Source organism: Trachinotus anak, unplaced genomic scaffold (assembly GCF_046630095.1).
Source record: "Trachinotus anak isolate AG129_WGS33_773 ecotype Australia unplaced genomic scaffold, CSIRO_AGI_Tana_v1 ptg000014l, whole genome shotgun sequence".
Classification (NCBI taxonomy): Eukaryota; Metazoa; Chordata; class Actinopteri; order Carangiformes; family Carangidae; genus Trachinotus; species Trachinotus anak.
In genome coordinates this window covers 6,370,770-6,391,625 of record NW_027273865.1, presented here as the reverse complement: position 1 = coordinate 6,391,625, position 20,856 = coordinate 6,370,770, and the positions used below count along the sequence as shown (strand labels likewise).

At 40.2% G+C, this 20,856-nt stretch overlaps 2 protein-coding genes across 3 annotated transcripts; both read right to left on the bottom strand.

Annotated features, from left to right (window-relative positions):
* Positions 1–456: 456 nt before the first annotated feature.
* On the bottom strand, positions 457–8,024 carry treh (trehalase (brush-border membrane glycoprotein)). Of its 2 annotated transcripts, XM_071496507.1 has the most exons (15): positions 7,872–8,024; positions 7,220–7,320; positions 6,996–7,143; positions 6,829–6,916; positions 6,342–6,442; positions 6,082–6,174; positions 5,767–5,883; positions 5,391–5,513; positions 5,239–5,288; positions 4,421–4,621; positions 4,099–4,316; positions 2,522–2,633; positions 2,030–2,142; positions 1,884–1,937; positions 457–1,525 (listed from the first exon to the last, which is right to left on the bottom strand). In XM_071496507.1, the coding sequence occupies exons 1-15, from the start codon at positions 7,952–7,954 to the stop codon at positions 1,388–1,390; spliced, it is 1,740 nt and encodes a 579-aa protein (XP_071352608.1). In that variant the 5' UTR covers positions 7,955–8,024; the 3' UTR covers positions 457–1,387. The 2 variants fall into 2 exon arrangements, with proteins under 2 accessions (XP_071352608.1, XP_071352609.1); XM_071496508.1 differs by lacking the exons at positions 1,884–1,937; positions 2,030–2,142 and having other exon boundaries at positions 1,258–1,525.
* Positions 8,025–9,660: 1,636 nt separating this feature from the next.
* On the bottom strand, positions 9,661–19,950 carry ddx6 (DEAD (Asp-Glu-Ala-Asp) box helicase 6). The gene is made up of 14 exons (XM_071496510.1): positions 19,814–19,950; positions 18,457–19,056; positions 18,280–18,343; positions 17,621–17,725; positions 16,506–16,635; positions 15,831–15,977; positions 15,286–15,380; positions 15,048–15,170; positions 14,793–14,921; positions 14,413–14,529; positions 13,805–13,868; positions 12,810–12,911; positions 12,524–12,703; positions 9,661–11,404 (listed from the first exon to the last, which is right to left on the bottom strand). Exons 2-13 carry the CDS (start codon positions 18,651–18,653, stop codon positions 12,528–12,530), a joined length of 1,449 nt encoding a protein of 482 aa, XP_071352611.1. The 5' UTR covers positions 18,654–19,056; positions 19,814–19,950; the 3' UTR covers positions 9,661–11,404; positions 12,524–12,527.
* Between the last annotated feature and the right edge of the window lie 906 nt (positions 19,951–20,856).

Sequence of the window (20,856 nt, the reverse complement as noted above, 5' to 3'; positions counted from 1 at the left end):
ACGTATCATTTGGCTTCTGTATTGTTATGGGGCCGGATGTGGGCTGCCAACATTTTTGAGATTTTCAAGTGGGCCATGAGCTGGAAAAGGTTGGGAACCACTGATCTAAACACAATAACCCATAATGTCAAACTTTAAATGTCAAACTGTGTGACTGTGGTGGCCTTTAGGTGCAAGGCTCAATATTTCACAAAATGGGAAAATCTTGGTCCTGAGCATGTTTGTCATTGAGTCACGTCAGGCCGCCAGTCCCATGCTGGATTCAAATTTCTTTCACATGCACCAGGGATTCACACAAAACAACACATGCATGTAATCCAGTGTAAATTAATCTCATTGGTATCAGCCTCACTGTTTATTGTTCCTTCTCTTTACATTGTGTCAGAGCTGTATTCAGTCACCACTAATGCAAACCCAACATCCTACGGCTGCTGTTTAATATTAAAGCTTTACAACTGCAGGAGTATGGGAGGGCTTTTATTTTTGAAGCAGCCACAAGAAACACAATTTATTTTTCACCGCGATCAGCAATGTTGGGTCCTCTGCTTGTTTGCACCACACACTGCACATCTGTTCTATGTATCTATGAGGAGGAACAAATGTAATTTTCACATGCAGTGTTACGTGTCGTCTAATGACTTATGTGTTGAAGTTTTTCACAAATGCAGCATTTTGGTAACAAACCGTTTATGCGTGATAAAAGGGCTATGACCAAAACACTGCATTTTAAATAGACCAAACATGAACTGTGTGCAGGAGCTTACCACTATACAGTATAGTATTTAACATCTGACATTATACCACCAACACAATCTAAAAGTCTTTGGTCGACTTGTACAAATTGAATGAAAATGTCTTGAGGAGTCAAATAAAATAAAGGCTGCTATGTTTTAAACATCATTAATGCATTTTACTTCTCAGTTTATTTCTCATGAACTCATTTACAATGCAAAACAGAAAGCCTCAGCGGGAGTTAGGGTACAGTAGAGCAATAAACTTTGTAATTAAATTAGGGTGAATAACTTTTTGTAATGTCACCTCAATATCTGGGACAACTAAATGTTGCGATCCGAGCAGCAGCGAGCACCAACAGCCTGCATTACTAGAGTCCAGAAGTGCCTAAACGCTCTGCATCTTCTCATAATGCCAGAGATGATGTAGCCTACCTCCGAGGATAAATACTAAAATATCCATCAAAGGGACTCTGAGTTATGATAAATTATATCTTGTTCCCTCTGCAAATAAAAGTGATCAGGAAAAACATCAGATTTTTAATGTCATTCTGTATTTGTTTTGAAGTCTTGTCATTGGACAGGAGCGACGTAGTGCAGTGAGACCGAGGATAATAAAACCCAGCCTCCTGTCAGGCTCAGTTGTCACCTCTGATTCACTGAAGCATGAGAGTGGCTGAGATGACCAAAGGCAGCAGGAGACCAGAAGACACACGCCTGCTTCCTGAGGTGAGAATCGCCCCATACTGGTCCAGGAGCTGCAAGGCCACGCCATTGGTCCAACCAAAGCCCAGCTACAGGAAGGGCAACGCAGCGGAGCATAAGAGATGTTTTTAATTTTGTTTGCAACATTAGCAAAGCAGCAAAACATGGTGTTAAAATCCAGAGATGAAACACACTAAGAAAGAAAACAAGCGATTACTTTGCCAACGGAAACAGCAAGAAAATCAAAGTGAAAAGAAGATATGAAAATGCAAAATGCAAAAGTAGTAAAGAGGGGTGAGTATGTGTGCAGGGGCACGCAAATGTGTTTGTCAAGTTAAGAAGCGGAGGTGAGGTAAAAAAGAATTGACAAGGCTTTGCATGAAACTTGGAAGGACTAGTGACTATAAGCACATTAGTTTTACATCATCAGCACATGAAAGGAAATACCTGAACTTCATATTCTCCTCCACCACCGGGTTTGCCATCTCCGTTCACATCGTACTGTCAGGAGGAAGCATATCACAGAGTCTGAGCCAGCTGTGCTATCGCTGCGCAACACAAGCCCTGAACCACCAAAACCTGAAAAGACTCACCTTTTCAAACATGGCGTCATACTTAACGTACGCCAACCAGTTTGTCTTGATCCAACGCTGGGCCAAATCAAATGCAAGTTGTTTAGCATCCTCTGAAGGCAGTTTGGATAAACCTGGAAATACAAGAGGATTTCAAAGAAGAAAAGCATCTTAAACATGAGGCTGCTCAAAGGGACAGTGTTAGAAGTAACTAGTTTTTCACTGCGTTGGCTCCAGCAGACTGGATACTGAGTATGTGGCGAATTTATGGCCCTGTTTGGTCTGATTCCTGGTAATACATGCCCCCCCCCCCCCCTTAAACCTGAAGGTCAGTAGTCTTAAACTGGTTTGTTTCGTTTCTAATCCAGTGTGCTGGAGCAAGCAGAAATAAAGCACTACCCCACCACCACTGTGCATTCTCAGAAAATCTTATGCAAAACATCACAGCAACATAACAGTGAATCATCACTATGGGTTTCAGGAAACTGAGGCAGGTAATTCATGACCGCCTACCACTGATGAGCATGTGTTGTAAAGGAGGCCATGCGTTAGGATAGTCCCACTGCTGCCCAGACGCTCTCAGAGATGTTGGAACTCCGTTGGGGAACTGTAGAGCACCACTCCCCTGTACAGACACGAAGAGCAAAGAGCAAGCAGAGGGATGAAACCTGTGCAGTCTGTGTGTGCCATCTGCTGGAGCGAATGAGCACTGTTCACAGAGCATGTTACTCTGTTTCAAAGGAGTGGGGGCCCCTGAGCAGAGGGGAGGGTTCACAGCTCAGAAAGCTGGTGGGGAAATCAGATGAGCAACAGTCTCTCCTCCCTCAATAAATGTCAAGAAGCTCTTGAGCAAAATATTTAAAGGCTGAACTGTGGAGTGGGGCGGCAGCGGCCAACAGCTGTGTGCAGGGGTGGATATGTGCAGCTGTGTTGACATTTGTGGAAAAAAAAAAAGTCATCAAAGCTTACTCAACCTTATCTTGATAAATACAGGCTAAAGGGTTATTTCACACAAATAACGTAAACACAGAATTTCTCACTTACCCCCTAATGGTATCTAGCCACACAGCTTTGCTTTTGAAGTATTCTACTGCCACCCATTGGTAATTTCTTTTTTTTTAATCTGGAGCCACCTTCCACTGAAGAAATAGTCCCCATTACAAGCTCTTCACATTCTGTTCTGTGATTCATCCACAGTCACTAGAGCATTGATTGTGTAAAAACAAGTTGCTGGTAAAATTCTTTGACATGTAGTTTTCAGTGCGTGGATGGACCTCAAACAAAACCCTGCACTCTTCCAGTAGACCGGGGCAGAGACAAATACCTTGAAACCAGCTTTCAAATAAAACCAAACCTGCAGTAGAGAATCTGCAGCAAGGTTATTACCATTAACTATAACTAACGGAATAATGAAAACATTTTTGTTAACTGGAATAAAAAGAGGCTTTTTTTAAAAAAACGATAACTAACTGAAACTGTATTGAGTGTATTAAATTAAACTTAGAGAAGATTATAGAGAAAATGTCTACTCTTTGTCAATTCATGTCATACAAAAGCCAACAGTATACAGTCCACAGTATTTTTGGGGGGATAGGAAATCTATCTTTTTATCTTTTTGTGTCCAGTTTAATTTTGCTGGTTAATGACACAAACACACATCTTTTACAGTTGTCTTTTGTGGATGGTTCATCTTCATCTGTCCTAAATCAATATAATGATATGATGTTTTTATCACACAATACTTTTTCTGACCTTTTTGAATCTCATCCCCATATTACAAAAAATAAATAGAACTATGAACACTGAAACTAATAAAAACCAAACTAAGCATTCCCCCCACAAAATGTTTTTTTTAACTAATTAGAAATTTTCAAAAGCTCATTTGAAATTGATCAAAGAGCCAAAATAAAATTAAAATTAAAACTTGTGTTAACCTTGATCTGCAGAGCCAGGTACCATTCGAGATGAGTGTGAAAAATGTGCATATTTTGTAATTTGGATGAGCTGAGCCTTAAAATAAACAAAATGATCTATTCTTCCACATTTATTTGAGAATTGAGAGTGGAACGAAGCCTATAAAGTCCACCAACCTTCAGGTACTGTACCGCCTTCTCTCCCATCTCAGGCCGAGAATAGCACTGAGCCCAAACAGGTGCCAGGTTAGAGGGGTAAAACTCAAAGTGTTTCGATTGTGTCATCAGGTTGTAGTCGAACCATGCCCCCCTCTCAGCATCCCACAGCACAGACTCCATCGCCCCCAGCCTGCGGGCCGCAGCCTGGTCGTACAGTGCAGCTGAGTCACCATCACCTGTCAGGAAACAGCACATCACGATTATGTAACACCAGTTAGGAGCTAAATGCAGTATGCAGACCAAAGTTAGTTCCAAGGTCAAAGGCTGCTGATGCACTCACCCAGTATCCTGTGAAATGAAGCGAGAGTTTTCTCGTTGAGGCACAGCAGAGCGTTGAGGTCGGTGGGCAGGATCTGACTGGTGCGGGTCTCTCTGAGGGTGCCGTTGTTGTGGCCGTCACCATCGATATACCAGCGGGATGTGAAGTCCCAACCCGACTCTGCACCGGCTTTCAGATCCATCCACAGCTGCTCTTTGTGGTCTGAGGGCGAGAGGAAACATGACGTCACTGTTAGAGACACAACAAATCAGCATCTAAAATTTTGCACCTACTCATGCAGACGTCTTGTTTCTTAACAGGATGTGAGGAAGTAAGTTATGCAGCCACTGAATAACATTTTCCAATTCTCTCTTAAAGCGGAGGAAATAACTGAACGACCTTGACAATCTTAAATAAAAGGCAACAATCTTCAGAAATGAGCGAAATCACATTTTGGTGACAGAAATGTTTTACTGAACAAAAACAGAATATTTTCCCTGCAAACCGCCTTCCGTAAAAGCGTGGTCAATATGTTCTGAGGTGCTGTGAAAGAATGGATGTGTTTAATATCAAATATTTATTGCAATGTGGTACTGTGGTACAGAGCAAATTTGTTGCGCACAGATCATCCTTGAATCCAGGGAAATATATTCCACTTTTCTGCAGAGGAGCAATTATAAAATACAGCGCATTCATTCCAGGACTAAACACCTCACAGCGTTATCTGTTTGTTTTTTTTCTTTCATGGAATGAAATGACTGTAGCAGAGTAATATTTCTCATGCTCACAAAGGGGCGTTCATTCACCCACCAATGATATGAACACTAATAAGACATTACCATCAGTGAGTCCTTCAACTAATTCCAGATCATCTGTGTAGGATTCAGGCCTGGAAAGAACAAAAGACATGTTAGTGCAGGTGAAGGAACAACCCACAATACCCATCTTCTTCAGCTGTTTTTATTATTCAATAAATGTGTGTCAGACGTACCTGGGCAAGCCCACCGGCACATGATACCGATTCAGCACGTGCTCTTTCCCGTTTACTTTCACAGCCACAGAGCGGTTCTGCATCCAAAAGCCATACTCCTGCTCCAGAGCTGGCAGAGCTGCTCTAAACCAGCAGGAAGCAATGTTTCCATTCAGAATACTTTCCACCGTCTTTGATATCATTACACACAAAAGTTGGGGTGTCACGTTCTAATTAAGCATGTTAGGAAAAATAAAAAACACTGGGGGCACAGAGAGACACAAGCACTGAGGTTTTTGATGTTCACTGCGCCCTTTTTACTATTCTGGGGGAGACGCGAGGCCGCTGAAGAATGATAATGTGTCTGGCAGGCCATCAGCTCGGGCCTAAATATCACCTGAGGAAATCTTTATCCTTGGTTGCTTGATAGTAGCTCTCCACCATTAGAGTGAGGAATGGAGGCTGACTGCGCCTTTCATAGTAAATCCGTCCGCCATTTGGAATGAAGCCATATCTGCAGGAGAGTGATAGAAAAAATCTTTTATTCCCCAAATCTTGAAATCACCCCCAAGAGCTCCATTTTCCGAAGTGTACGACTCAGGCTGCTAAATGACTAATTATTCCAAATGAATGCCCGAATTATCTGCAGCGAGCTGGACTTTTTTTTTTCTTTCTCAGTGCTATAAAAGATGAAAGGTGCTGTAAGGATCACCTGTTGACAAGGTAGAGGAAGTTTTGAATCATCCCATAGGCTGTGTCTGTCATCTCTGACAGCAGGAGCCCGTTGATGACCCAGTAGGAGTCCCTGTTGGACACAAAGGCAGCTCACATCACTGTCTGCACACGGCCCTGAGGTGGGCTCTCATCAGAGACCCCAGGCTGGGTCTGGCTGTGATCTCTCCTCACTCTGACCTGGTGAGACTCGACTTTAGCTGTCAGACAGCTGAGCGACAGGCTTCATCATTCACTCACCAATAGTAGAGTTCCCTGAAGCGCCCCCCAGGCACAACAACAGGGTGTGGGGTATATATCTGTGAGTAGAGCTCTGGGTGATCTTTAACTCCGGCATGTATCTGCAGGAGAAATCAGTTTTTTTTTAAATTTAAAACTCTCAGACTCTGCTACATGTAGGTGGATGTTTGAAAATGACAGGAACATGTGTTTGAAAAGCCTCATTATTAGGGCTGCAACTGACGATTACCGTACTTTGGTTATTGATTAATGTGAATATTCATTGAGTTTACAAAATATTAGAAAATAGTGAATAATGTGCATCACCATTTCCTAACTCCCGAGATGACATATTGAAATTCTTTTTGTCTAAGCAATAGCCCAGACTCCAAATATGTTCAGGTTAATATCACAGAAAACCCTCAAAAATTCACCCTGGAGAATCAAACTTGTGAATTTTGAGCATTTTTGCCTTAATAAATTATTTTTCAATTTGAATCTTCGTCACCTTCCTGCCGAGAGACTTCCACAGATGATGGATTTTTTCAGCCCAATCACGTAGTTTTTGGTCTTCTATTCCCTCCAGGAACTTTGGCCTGCATATAAAAGTCAACTCATGTCAACCACGCACTAATTAAAATACAGTACAGGAGTCCTCAGACCGCTGGATCTCACTTGTCATGCCAGTCTGGTGGCGTCCATGACTCCAACTCAGTCCCTGGTTTCTCAAAGTACACGTGGAGGAACTCCTGCAGTTTGGCAGGTGGGACGGTCGTGTTTGGCATTTCATTTGAAAGGTTGTAAAAAGCCGACAACACAATATCTGCAGGGAACAGGAGCAAACTCATAATGTACTCGTAAACAATAAAATAAAAAAATAAAGATTTACTTTGACTTACCAGGCGCTGCCTTCAGCTTCATGTCAACAAAGTACTTGTCATCATCAAACAGTTTAGCTTCTTGTACCTGATGCAAGATGGGCCCAGCACAGTATATTTGACTGGGGTAAAATTTAAGAGTTGTGAATTATTAAACAGACATCATAAAGGCCATATGCTTATGATTACAATACACTGCCATCTTGTCGCAGAGTCCTGCAGGGAAGCAATAAAACCATATCTACATCTCTTAAAATATACAGGTGAGGCCAAAGTTCTGCTCACAACTCAATATCTGCTAAAGATCATTATACAACACATTGTTTTGTTTACTGGCTGCAGTAGGTGGTGGATTCAACACATTTTTTACATTATATATAAATATATACCTCTATAAAAAGAAATTCAAATACAGTATATGTAGGAAAACCTCTTCAAGACCAGAATTCATGAGTCACAGTATTTCATACATAACAGATCAATTACTTATGGTGACAAATACAAAATTAAAAAGAAAGTTAGACAAATAGAAAGACAAACCAATTGATCAGTCTCACTTATGTGAATTAGCAAGAACTTTCTTATGGAATCAACTAAAGTTCAAGAGGAGGTCGTCTCAAAACAGTCTCTCGCAGACACAAAATATTTGAAAGAAAAACGTCATATATCTCACCTGTCACATGGTGGTGGAAGAGCACTCTTTACACTGGCCAAAAGAGCAACTGATGAAAAGCAGAATACCATCAATCCATGCATCTTGAGCTATAAACTGAAGTGACACCAGAGAACAAGTAAGACGATCTCAGAACTGCCTCTAGGTCAGAGTTTATATAAACACGTCAACTCGTCACACCACAACAGCAGCGACATACTGACACCTAGCTTTGAAAGAACTGTGTCAGGACACTGCAGCGGTGGGGCAAGGAAAACAAAACACAGAGGATGGACACAATAAATTTCAGTGAGCTTTATTGTCAACAAAACGTCCCCAATAATATTCATGACATTCTTTAAACTTAAGTCCATTGTAAAACTAGCTTCACTGAAAAATCTGCCAATTAAGTCATGACCAATTTTCTGACCAAAAAACAAAAATGAACTCAGGCTTTAAATTCTTCACTTAAATTTGGATACTTTTTAAATAACGTGTACTCCACTTGAACATTTCATTTGAAAAAAAAGAAAGAATCCAAATCTAAGGGCAACTTTTTTTAAACCTTTTTATACCCATTATCATAACTTTGGATCATAAGATCATGTCATACTGTTTTTGTAATGCCCAAAGGCTCCTCCCCATGTTTTTACTGATGCATCAGTTATGAGAGAAATCCCTCAGAGAGAAATCTCTCTCATATCCTCCTCAACAGATAAGTGATGGAAAGGCCAATTTTTTTACACAAAAACTGTGTGGTCATAATTGTTTCACAACTATCAAGAGAGGATGAACATCTGCATCAGGGCAGCAAGTGCACTAATTTAACCACCCCACAATTTTAAAAAGACCTGAAAGAATGAGACAATTTGGTTACACAACCTATCAAATTAGTCACCGAATCTAGGGCAAGATGCTCTTGTCTCAGTCTTCAAGGTTCTCAAGTTGACAGCCACTGGCAGTAAAGCAGCGTCCCATCAAAAGGTAGCAATACACCAAACCTTGAAAGAGCCTTGATTTTAGCCTTGAAAGCATTTGCAATTACTGCCAGTGGGCTGACAAAAAAAAAAACAAAAAAAAAAACAAAAAAAAAAACAGACAGCTGCCAGGTGCCTGCACAATGAGATCCCTGTTCACTTAACTAATGCATAATTAATTTGGATACTTTTGACAGAGGCCTCCCACCCAAAAAACAAAAAAAGAATTCTGAACAGCCGAATTAGATGTGCATGTATTTCAGGGACAACAGCAGAATTAAGGGAACAGGGATCACAGTCCTAACCAATGAGAAATAAAAGGGAAGTCTTTTAACTAATCAACATTTACACTTATCTTTTAAAAAGAGCTTAAATTAAATGTGCGGTAACACTTCTCATTGATTAGAACAGTCAAGAGAGCATCTCACCATCATAAAGGGAACCTCATTCACAAAAAGGTTCTGACCAAACAAATGGTCAGAGGACCTTAATGCAAATTAAGGCTGTCATGTTGCATAAAAATGCAGAAGGTAAACCCAAAATATTTAACCCAAACCCAAAATATCAAAGCAATAGAGGGCAGAAAAATAAGCCATAAACTCAGCAGTCTGAGGTGCCCACATTTTTTTCCTTTTTTTTTTTAAACAAGCAGTCCGACTAACAGTAATTTTGTGATCCTTCATGCCCATTCCCCCTCCATGGCAATTTTTTTTAATGGTCTGCACCAACATACACTTCTCTTCCCTCTGGACATGAGTGTACAAAAAGCAGTGCAGTCAGTGTTATTGCCTGAACCCATCTCTGTGCGCTAAGTGCAGCCCAACCTGCTCAGGTTGTTTTTTTTTTAGCAAAGCATCTTTTGTTAGCTGCTTTTAGGAAAGCCAACTAACTTGCAATGCACAGAGAATGAATTCCTGCTACATTTTAGGTCAGATGGTTCATTTTGATGCATTTGGCCAACATTCTTCAAAAAGGGGGGAAAATAAAACCACAGCATTCTACCCAACATTTGTGAAGTAATATAGCTGTGCTTGAAGAGCACAGATCAACGTAACAGCTAATGCCTCCCCCCGAAAACTAATTCTTTGCCAATTCAGCTGCACTGCAGCGAGTAGAACTACATGATAGAATAATATTTTCTCTTCCAATAACAACACTCATTTTAACTGGCGATCTGAGAGTGTGTCTCAAGAGTCAGTTTCACAAGTTAAGGCTGGTGACAACAAAGATTTCATTACTCAAATGCACAAGCTTGACAAAGCCATCTGCCTAGAGCACTTGTTAACACTGGTAGCAGGAGAACGTGGGCAACAGTTTAAACAATCTCAGTTTAAGTGCAGCTTTGAAGAATTGCACTAGCCATCAAATTTGGAGGGGCTAAAAAATTATCAGTGATGAACTCTGCCTCCAAAAACATTTCATGCACAAGGTCATTTAAATGTTTTAGTTTCTAATAAATTCTGCAATTTTTAAAATTATAAATAAAGTCACAGGCCAATATTGCAGATCAAACAAACTGGCAGTTAAAGAAACAGTCTCCAGTGCTAACAAGAGAGAAGGGGGGAAAAGAGCTTTGCAGTTTGTCAGCCAGCCTTTTGAACTTGTTTAAAACAATCTTAAAATGAAGGTATTTACACAAGGTGTATGGTGCACCCCACTTCTGCTGCACGTCTCGCAGAATTATGTATGGCCATCCATAGGAAGGTGAAACACAGGACAAAAAAGAAAAAAGCATTCCCTCCAATTATGCTCCACCAAAACAGGAATCCTCATGACTCATGGTGTTGAGGGGCTGCTTATTCATTTTTAGTGTTCTGATGCTGAAGACAGAGGAAAGGGTCTGGGTCTTTTAGAAGCACAAGCTTCTTCACAAGCGACTGGACAGTCTGGCTGTCTCTTGGAAAAAAATCCAGCATCACTGTCCATGGAAATCCAAGTGTGTCCTCATTTATCAGCCAGACTCAAGTGCAGCTAAACCAGCAAAACAGATCAATCAGACCAGCCTCCCTCCTAATTATCTCCATTCCTTGCGAACGGATGACAACCAAAAACAATTATGCATTCACCTGTGTGGTCAGACATTAAATTAGTGTAAAGACTTTTCAATTAGGTGAATGTGTGTGTGGTATGAAGTGAGCAAGATGGTGGATAATGCAGAGTTATTACTTTAGAACGAGTTGAACTGCTTGTTAAGGCACTTGATACAAATTGGTTAAAACTTCCAAAATAAAACGTGGAGAATGGAGGGTGTCGTACAGGGGTCTGTAGGTGCTGGCTTTGTGTCAATGGTGGATATGAATCGTCACAATGTGCATTGATATTTTCAACTTGGTCCCATGCTTTCCTCCTGGTGCTTACGTCTTCAGATGTGGTGGTGCAGCACAGAGCCCTATAAAAAGGCAAATGAGTTCTTCCGAAAAGCGTCCATCAAAATACACATTCCTTATGGTGGCATCCAAAAAAGGAAGACAGACAGAAACTGTACATTTAAGAAAAAAAAAACAAAAAAAAACTCCAAGACAGGGGGGTGGGTGGGGGATGAAAAAAGGTACAAAGGGGAATGGAGGATGGACTGATCTGGAGAGAGAAAGAAAATTGTGAATTTAAGTTAGATTGTATTCAAGTAACTGTTAGTCAAGCTCTATTTACATTAGTCTAGGCTGCTTAAAGTCCTTCAGATGAACATACTCATTCTAACTTTTATTTATTGCTGTATAGTGAAATCATTCCCACACCATGTGTCCCTTAATATAATTGATAAAAAGAAAGTAAAGCTGGCAGAAGTTAACAATCATGATCAAATACTGATCCTATCTTTACTGTACTGTTCTGTAAATGAACCCTTTGGAATCATCTTCATTTATGTATTAAATTTAGTCTTTAAATATGGTCAGATCTTCACCTAAGTCACAATTATGTCACTAATGTTATGTTACAAATCATTGTCTCGTTTTTGTCCATAATGAAGACATCATTTAAATGTGCTTTTTCCAAAAGTATATGAAGTCCTGTCAGATCAGACCCAGTATCAGCAAATATCCAATACTGAAAAGAACTACCTTGATGAATGATCCTAGAATTAGTTCTAGACCCCCCACCCCAACAGTAAACTTGAACATGACAGAGAAAATCTATCCTGCAGCAGTACAAAATGAGTGTCTAAATCAAGGGCTCCTGGACCCAAAGCCAAACACCTTCTGTCAGGTGAGTTTTGGGCACAATCTTTCAAGTACAAAAACTGCAGCCTCGTCACAGCACAGTAACAAATAGATTAATAGACAGTTCCAGAACAACTGCAGCTATTGCTCCATTTCCTACATCTCTCCTGTCATCACTGCAGATCACATTTCTCATGTCTTGGTAACACCTTTCTCACAGGGGACATTTTTACCTGGCACAGCAGAAAAAGCATTGTCTAGGTAATGACAGCAATGATGGCTAAATTAGATTTAGTTGTGCCAGTAAGCTCTACCAACGACCCTGCGTGAGCAATAACAATGTGCCAGCACAGCAAAATGTACCACCTGCCATAAATCAGTCCAGTGATTAAATCTGCTGTTCTGGACTGTGTGTTGAAGTGGCTACAGTGACATCACTAGACAGACAATGAGGAAACAGAAAAGCAGTGAAGTCATCCTGGAATTATTCTGAAAAAGTCAGTACTTGTGTGTATTACTAGTCAGTGTCTGTACTCACTGGCTCATGGCTTGACTTCTTCGCCACTCTCACTGTGGTACTCTGCCACGTATAAGCTCTTGTCAATGATGCCAGGGATGGGCTTGATCTCTGTTCCAAGCTGCTCCTCAATTCCTTTCAGGTTGAAGCGATCATCGTAAGTGATGAGGTTGATGGCAAGACCCAAATGTCCAAATCGGCCTGGATATTAAGGAAGCGAGGGTTGAATTGTTTTTATTTGCCAAACAATAATTCTTTGTACAAAAGAGGAGGCTCAAAAAAACAAATATTGGATATGGGCTCTTACCAGATCTACCAATGCGATGAAGGTACGTTTCTCCCAGCTTGGGAAAGTCAAAATTGATCACAACATTCACAGCTTGAATGTCAATTCCTCTTGTGAAGAGGTCTAGAGGAAACAGAGCAAGAAATCAAATCCTACACCAACATATTATTTGACCAAAATGTTCCATTACCTGCAGAGTAATAAACAGTAGTTAATTTCAACCCACACAAGCCACTACAAACTGAAAGTAAAAGATCTAAACAATACAGTTTTGTTGCCAACACCATGACACAATGAATGTGAACACACCTGTATCGAGAGTACAGTGTGTACTTGCATGCATGTTTTGTCACAACCATACAGAGTCCTACTTTCGTTTCACTTTATCTCACAATCCTATCATGGTAGCAAAACTCTCCATTTACCAAAACCAAAGACAACAGCACACTCCAAACAAAACTGTGTGCTCTCATCAGCACCATGAGCCCATTGTAGACAAACCGTGGCACAGTAAAAGGATTTGTGGCAGCCTCATCTTGTTTAGGTCTCTATTCTGCCTTCTGCCTGAAATTTCATTGTTATCCTATCTATATGTCCTGCTACAGTACTACATCTTGTTGATTTGTCTTTTGTGGCTGATATTTTTCTCTGTGGGCTTATATTAAGACAAGAACCAGAGCCAGAACCGTTAGGTCAGCTCAATGCCATTATGTCATCACATAACTATTAAACAAGAACTGATATTCATAATGAAGAGGAGTCAGTTATTTTACTAACTAGACAAATATTACATCTGTTAATTCATACACATCCAGGTCACCTGTAGTCTGACTGAAAATAGTCACATCATTTGAACTATGAGCTCAACAGTGAAGTTTCATGTGCATCGCCACATAACGGCTCGAGGTGGCGCAGAGCAAGTATGGCGGTGATAACATGTAAGCAGTCTCACGTTAGCTGCCTGTTGCAAAAACGTTTTGTGCTTGTAAAAGCAGATGTACATGTCTACCACTTACCAGTGCAGACAAGGTTCCGACACAGGCCGTTTCTGAAGTCGTGGAACACACGGTTGCGATGCTCCTGGAGAGCAGAAAACAGCAAAGTTCATTTAGAAGCCACACTCACTCATATGCAAGCATCTGCATCACATTAAGATACACAGCTGCATGTAGCATAAGCCGCATAAGAACGGTACTGTTCAGTACTGCTTGTGTGTAGCTACACTGTTTTGCAGCTCAGCTTTTACTGTATATAGTCAAGTTGTACAGGCAATAACAAAGCTGTATGGTGAATACATTAATCTTCAGTGCTGTAACAGTAGATGACAACACGGGACAGTCCAAAAGCTGTTGTTTGTACATGTTGTTCAGTTACCCAGGTGTCAACACGGCTGTTTCTCATCATGAAAAAAAACTGGCAATGGCAGCGGTAGTCCAGAAATAGAGCTCTGGCGTGAACTGTAGCTGCGCATCAAGTAAAGGCACATGTATGTCTACTCGATGCACCTCTTTCATGCACACTGAAAGTAATAGTAGCAGCTGTTCTGGCATGCATCCATTGCCACCTGTGTATTTTGGTCTTAAGCTGGTAAACAAGTACTTCTGAGGCAGTACTTTGAGCTGACCTGTCTCATCTTGGCATGGATATAGAAACATGAATAACCAAGCTGGGAGATCTTCTTGGCAAGAAGCTCCACTCTCTGAGAGGAGTTGCAGAAGATTATAGACTGGTTGATCTGGAGCTGAAAAAAGAACATCAAATCCTGGTGAAATCATTGCTTGAGCTGTGAGGTTTCCAGCCATCTGTTGCAAGTATCCAATAATAAACATTTATAATGTCCAATACAATATAAAATGTTAGAAAATGCAGTATTTATGACATCATTCTTGCACAAAGTTTGCATTAAAAGCCTGCAGTTTGCTTGGACTTTTTCATTGCTCTATTCGTGACACAGCTGAAGTTAATTATAAACTGCATCATGAAGTGAACAAAGGCAACACTTACCCTGGAGAACAAGGTGTTAAGGCAATGGACCTTTTGCCTTTCAGTTACATAAGCATAATACTGAGTCACACCCTTCAGCGTAAGCTCCTCCATTAGGTTGATCTCATAGGGTTTCTGCAAGTGGGCATTCTACAACATAGGTCAAAAAGGGGAGTTATATTCTAGTTGTCCTACACATTATAAAGATAGATATGTTTATCAGCTAATGGAAAATGATGACACAAATAATGAAATTAAAATATGCAAATAATGTACCATGAACTTCTGCACGCTGAGAGGGAAGGTTGCAGAATAAAGCAGAATCTGCCTCTGTTTGGGCAAGAAGCCCAGTATCTCCTCCATCATGACCACAAAGTCCTGAGACAGAAGTTTGTCAGCCTGTTGACCAGAAAGACATAAGGAGGAAAGATTTATTGAGAGTTATTTACAGCAACATGTCATTCGTTTATTTATAAACAATACAGGTGAAACAGAACAAAAAAAATTAACTTACTTCATCCAGAACAATCATCTGCACTTGATTGACTTTAGCCACTCCTTTCTTAATGAGGTCTAAAATCCTCCCAGGAGTGGCAATGACCACATGTACTATGAAACAAAAACATTGGTAGAAAAAATTACACAAGATTTGATTTAAAGAATGGCAGTGTTATGTTCAGTGCAGCAGTATGTATATATCCATCATATGGGCCTCAAAATGCATCTACTGTATGCCTATAACCTTAGTCTTAGTCTGCTGCACAGATCTCAGTCCAGTGCCCAGAGATATAAAATATTATGCCTACTTTTGACAGGAAGCACAGAACAGATGGGGATCTCCATTTGCTTGCACTGCCTATTATGTAATAATCAATCAACGCAGACACATTCATTGACTTTTGCCTAACAGGAATGAGAGCTTAAGTGCCAACATTAATATTTTAGTCTTTAGTAAGTCATTCAAGATAGATATTATCAACACAGTATTTAGCATGGAGACAGGCACAGCAATCATCCATCTCCACATCAGGGTAATCTAATTAAAATTGTGAAGTTTACCTGTTTCATCGAGTCTCATGATGTCATCACGTAGGTTGGTTCCACCCGTGGTTGCCATTACCTTTACTCCACCCATGTGTTTGCTGACCTGGATACATATTTGGCTTACTTGCAGAGCCAGTTCTCTGGTGGGCACTATGACCACAGCTGGGAAAACAGACAGTCTTGTGAGTATTTACCTATTTATTAAGCCTCAGCCATCTTAGGCTGAATTTAGACACATGAGCAAAGCTTATCCAAACCATTAAAACAATCCAGTCACAACAATGAGAGGTAGAAACTACACTGAAGCTTGACGCACATAATTCTTTTATTACATACATTTCCAGAGTAAGGTGTTTTACAGTGAATGATCGCTTGATTGATAATTACTCTGTTTGAATATAGTCAAACATAGGGTAAATAGGGTAACTACTAACAATTATTTTCATCAAGGACTCGTCTTTAGGCCATTCGGTGTACTATCACAGAAGCTTATGAAAACCAGGAAATACTGACATTTGAGAAGTTGGAACATAAATAAACAAACAACCAACAGCAAGGAATGGCTTTGAATGATTAGCTGTGCTTGGTATAGATTTTATTCTCATTCTGTAATTTGTTTCATCTTTCATGACTGAGATTAGGCAAGACTCAAGTGTCATCTTTCTGGCATGAGTAAACTAGCTCTCTCACCTTGTATGCAGTCCTTCTTCAGGTCAATGCGTTCAAGTAAGGGAATGAGGTAGGCTCCACTCTTTCCCGTGCCATTCTTGGCTCTGGCCAAAATATCCCTTCCTGACAGTGCAATGGGAATGCTTTCCTCCTGCACAAAAAGCAGTGATAACATTAACACTGAATACTACTTTGTATGGCTGAGTAAAGTCAGCGCATTTTGGCATCTACAAATTATGTCTCCTCTAACAAAATATGTTCAAAGATTCTTTGCATTCTCACTTAAATGTATTACATGTAGAATGATTGGATGAAAAGTAAATGATTAATTTTTCAAGTCACAGTTCATTAGTTAAAAGAGCAACAGAGCACACAAAGCCAATCATGTGTGCCTGAGAGAGAAGTGAAACTTAACTGGTCATTATTTATGTAATTACCACAGTAATGGTAATTTTATTTAAGATTTATCAGTGAAGCAAAAGGAATGGAGGCTGCGGCTTAAGCACAGCGGCGCTTTGGCCTTGATGCCAAGGCTAGCATGCTAAAATGCACACAATGATAATGCAAGCATGTTAATCTTTAGCAGGTATAATATTTACCACATTCACCAACTTGGTTTAACATTTGATAAATTATAAGAAGCAGAGCTGAGGCTGACGGAAATGTCAGTTTTTTTAAGGCATGTGGTTATAAATCAAAACAGTGTAGAAAAATGAAATTTACCTGATGGCAGCCAATACAGGCAAAGTCAGGTTACACTAGAGATAACAATTCTATAAATCTGGGAACCATGAATGGCTGTACAAAATGTTGTGCCAATCAAAATACAGAGATACAGGAACTTCAAATGCATTGCATAAAATCCTGTTCACTATATTTCACATCATTTAATGTAGTGTGACAGAGTGAGACAATTAGTGATAGACTGCAATTATTTTGAGTGTTTTATTAATCAAAGTATTTCATGTTTTAATTTAGCAAAGGTACCATAGAACATTTTGGTGAAGTGTCAAGGTCAAGGCACTGGAATGGCTGCCAGGATAATACACCCAACTCTAAAATTATGAAACCATGCACTTCCTTGAACACACTGACACCTTCTTGTTCAGCTGTCAAAGAGTTGAGCCTGAATCTACCTGGATTGGAGATGGCTTTTCCCAGCCCATCTCAAAGATTCCCATGAGCAGCTCCCTCTTTAGGCAATAATCTTCAAACTCATTGCCTTTTGTTGCAGTCACATCCTGTAATTGTCAAAAAACAAGTATTAATCAAAATTGTAAAATGCTGAGTACTGTTCCACCGAAAAAGACAAGATATTTTTTTTAATACACATAATACAGAAAAGACATTTCTGTAAATTTGGAGAAGAGTAGCAAGTTTCTATTACAGCTTGAGTAGAAGCAATGTTAACCATAACTGTGAGCACATCAGTGGCACTATTACCACATAATGGTTAATGCATACATATTGCAAGGAGTTAATTTCTAAATAAAACACAAGGCAAATGCATTGTTCGACACCTTGTTCATAATAATAGTATGTACAGTAAAGCCCCATGCTTTATAAAGATAGCCAAGAAATATTTACTAGCATGGTTGAAAGATCTGCAAAATCAGAGAACTCATTGGGGAATTTCTCAAAATGCTTAATGAACACTTAATATAATAAAGACTGAAAAACAGTGACATAATTTGAAAGAGGATCTTTCAAAAGCACAAGTAACAGTAAACAGGTATCTGCAATTGCTACATTCAAATTAGATGGATTTCAGATCAGTAACAGGTCTTGTACCAACCGAAGTTTTCATCCTCATGTCCTTAGGGGGCAATTTTAAATTTTTCTTCCAGTCATCTCCAGGCCTGCAAAGAGCAAAGTTATTAAGCAAAAATCACAAAGAATTGACAATAATAATTGTGCCAACATGCATATAAACAAGTACAAATTCTTGGCTTTCCACTATCAAATGACTTACTTGATGACAGCGTTAGTTGTTGGGGCTGGCTGGGTATTACCATTGTTAATTGTGCCTTTCATCTGGTTAAGCTGCTGTTGTTGAGGGCCTCCTCCACCTCCACCTGGTGCTCCAGCAGGCTTCACTGAGCCTCTGAGCTGTCCGTTCTGATTAGACAAGCCCAAAATCACTGGGTTCTCTGTCCTGGCGGTACTCATGTTTACTTTGCTTAACTTTTCTGTTCCAATTGCAATGAAACTCTCAACAGTCTCTGGATGAAGTGAGTCCCCTTGACTGGGACCACTCAAGATTGTCTTTCCCTCTTGATACTTTAATACTTATCTAAATGTTAAGTGTCCAAATCTTCTGTCTCAGCAGGTTCTTCAGCAATATTGTTTCTTTGACATCAGGTATCAAGAAACAAAGTCCTCTCTTCACTTTTTAGAAGACTCCTAAGCATAGATTCCTGTGGCAAATTAGGTCTTAGCATAGATGTAATCTGCGAATGTTATCTGGAAAACCACACACCAGGAGGGTTTAACTAGCATTGGCCGGCTGTTCAGCTAGCCATCTCATTTAGCCAAACTGAGCCGCCGCGTCCTTACTGAGGTTCTTCCAACCCTGAAACATAAGAGACACAATGTCAAAAACCCCATTCCAGACGAAAAAATTATATACCTGATTGAACTTGTGAGGCAAAAGACGATATGTTGTACTGGGAGGCTTATCAAATCAACATTTAGCTCAATCAATAGCTGTAACAGTACTGGCTGGCCTACGTCAAAAGTTAGCCGACGCAGAGGTGGGTGTTATTTCGTTAACCTTTGCTAACAATGTAGAAACTGCGTCGTTATACGGACATTAAAGCTCATCCGTTATTACCTGTACAGTTACCCCAGACTATGCAGTCTGGGAAGACTAGTGTACAAATACACTAATACGTGACTGACCAGGAGCACGCCGCGTCTATTTAATCCACCTAACTAGAAGGCAACTAGCGTTGAGCTACCGTTCTGCTAGCCACCGACATCTGGCCAACTAGCAAGCCTTAGCGTCATGCTAATGTTGTGCGACGGTAAGATGCCGGATTCAGACAAAATTAAAGCCAGCCGGTACGCTATAACTATAGTGGCAATATCATGATATAATCCCAATGTTAACTTAAAAACAAGACTAGATATCCACCACCAACGAATATCAGCTACTCCAGCCGATTCAGTTGCCGTGCTAGGTCTGCTAGCAAGCTAACATTAACTGGCTAACGATGGCGGAATAACATTAACAGTTCACGTTAATCGTAGAAGTTACCAAGATATATATGTATAATTGATAAAGAACTACCTACAAGTAGCAATAGTTTAGATGTAAATGCATTTACCTCGGATAACTGAAATAACCGGTCTCTTCTGTGGCGTTTGAAAGGTGTAATCAATTTTTAGCTGACTACGAAACACTCTTGTCAACCAGCCGTTCAAGATGGCTTCCACTCGTATTTGAACCCGCCCCCCATCCAGCTAATCAGCTGATTTCATTTCAAATCAAGGTCTTACCTTAACCCTTAAATGGGTTCTGTGTCCTGGGGGGTATAGTCATTTGACAGGCATAGGAGATGGAGGGAGAAGCATTAAGTTGGTACATCTTCAAATTTTGAGAAACACTGAATTGGGGATGGATCAGGGACTCAGGTCATGTGACCTCATGCCAAAATTAAAAAATATACCCATCAGTTGTATCAAAATCCAAAATGGAAACATATGGGGACATAAACACCGGCCATATGGTAAGTTTTGTTATTTTCAATCTTTATTGTACTTTGGGCAGTATTTTGGTTGATAAAGTATAGGTTGTTGAGAACATTTTTATTTGTTCTTGTTGAAAAGTAATCTAATCAGGCGTTGAATGTCTTTATCCTGGAGGATCAACTGGACCAAATCACCCAGATGTGGGTGTAAAACAAGAATAGTTACAAACAGATATAGGCTATGTTTGTTTTGAGCCCTATACTCTACAAATAATAAATAATATATAGGTGTGAAATACTGGTGACTCTTTATTTTTCTCTCAAGTGAGTAATATCAGAATCAGAATCAGTTTTATTGCCAAGTATGTTTTCACATACAAGGAATTTTTTCTGGTGATTGGTGCAATTGAGGATCAGGGGGATCAGCAACAGTGGGGCTCTCTAGCCTTGTTGATAAGGCTAATAGCAGATGGGAAGAAGCTATTTTTGTGGCGAGAGGTTTTGGTCCTGAAGGACCGCAGCCTCCTGCCAGAGGGGAGTGACTCAAAGAGTTTGTGTCCAGGGTGGGAGGAGTCAGCTACAATCTTCCTTGCACGCCTCAGAGTCCTTGAGGTGTACAGGTCCTGGAGGGATGGAAGATTGCAGCCAATCACCTTCTCAGCAGAGTGGATGATACGCTG

Excerpts from the sequence above, each read along its gene's own strand:
- treh (XM_071496507.1), bottom strand. The coding sequence starts at position 7,954 with ATGCATGGATTGATGGTATTCTGCTTTTCATCAGTTGCTCTTTTGGCC. Across the intron at positions 6,917-6,995 it reads CCACCAGACTGGCATGACAA|GCCAAAGTTCCTGGAGGGAA; the intron begins GTGAGATCCAGC and ends TTTTATATGCAG. Across the intron at positions 6,443-6,828 it reads GGAAGTCTCTCGGCAGGAAG|ATACATGCCGGAGTTAAAGA; the intron begins GTGACGAAGATT and ends TTTCTCCTGCAG.
- ddx6 (XM_071496510.1), bottom strand. The coding sequence starts at position 18,653 with ATGAGTACCGCCAGGACAGAGAACCCAGTGATTTTGGGCTTGTCTAAT. Across the intron at positions 16,636-17,620 it reads AAAAGCCATCTCCAATCCAG|GAGGAAAGCATTCCCATTGC; the intron begins GTAGATTCAGGC and ends CTTTTTGTGCAG. Across the intron at positions 14,530-14,792 it reads TTAACACCTTGTTCTCCAGG|CTCCAGATCAACCAGTCTAT; the intron begins GTAAGTGTTGCC and ends TTCTTTTTTCAG.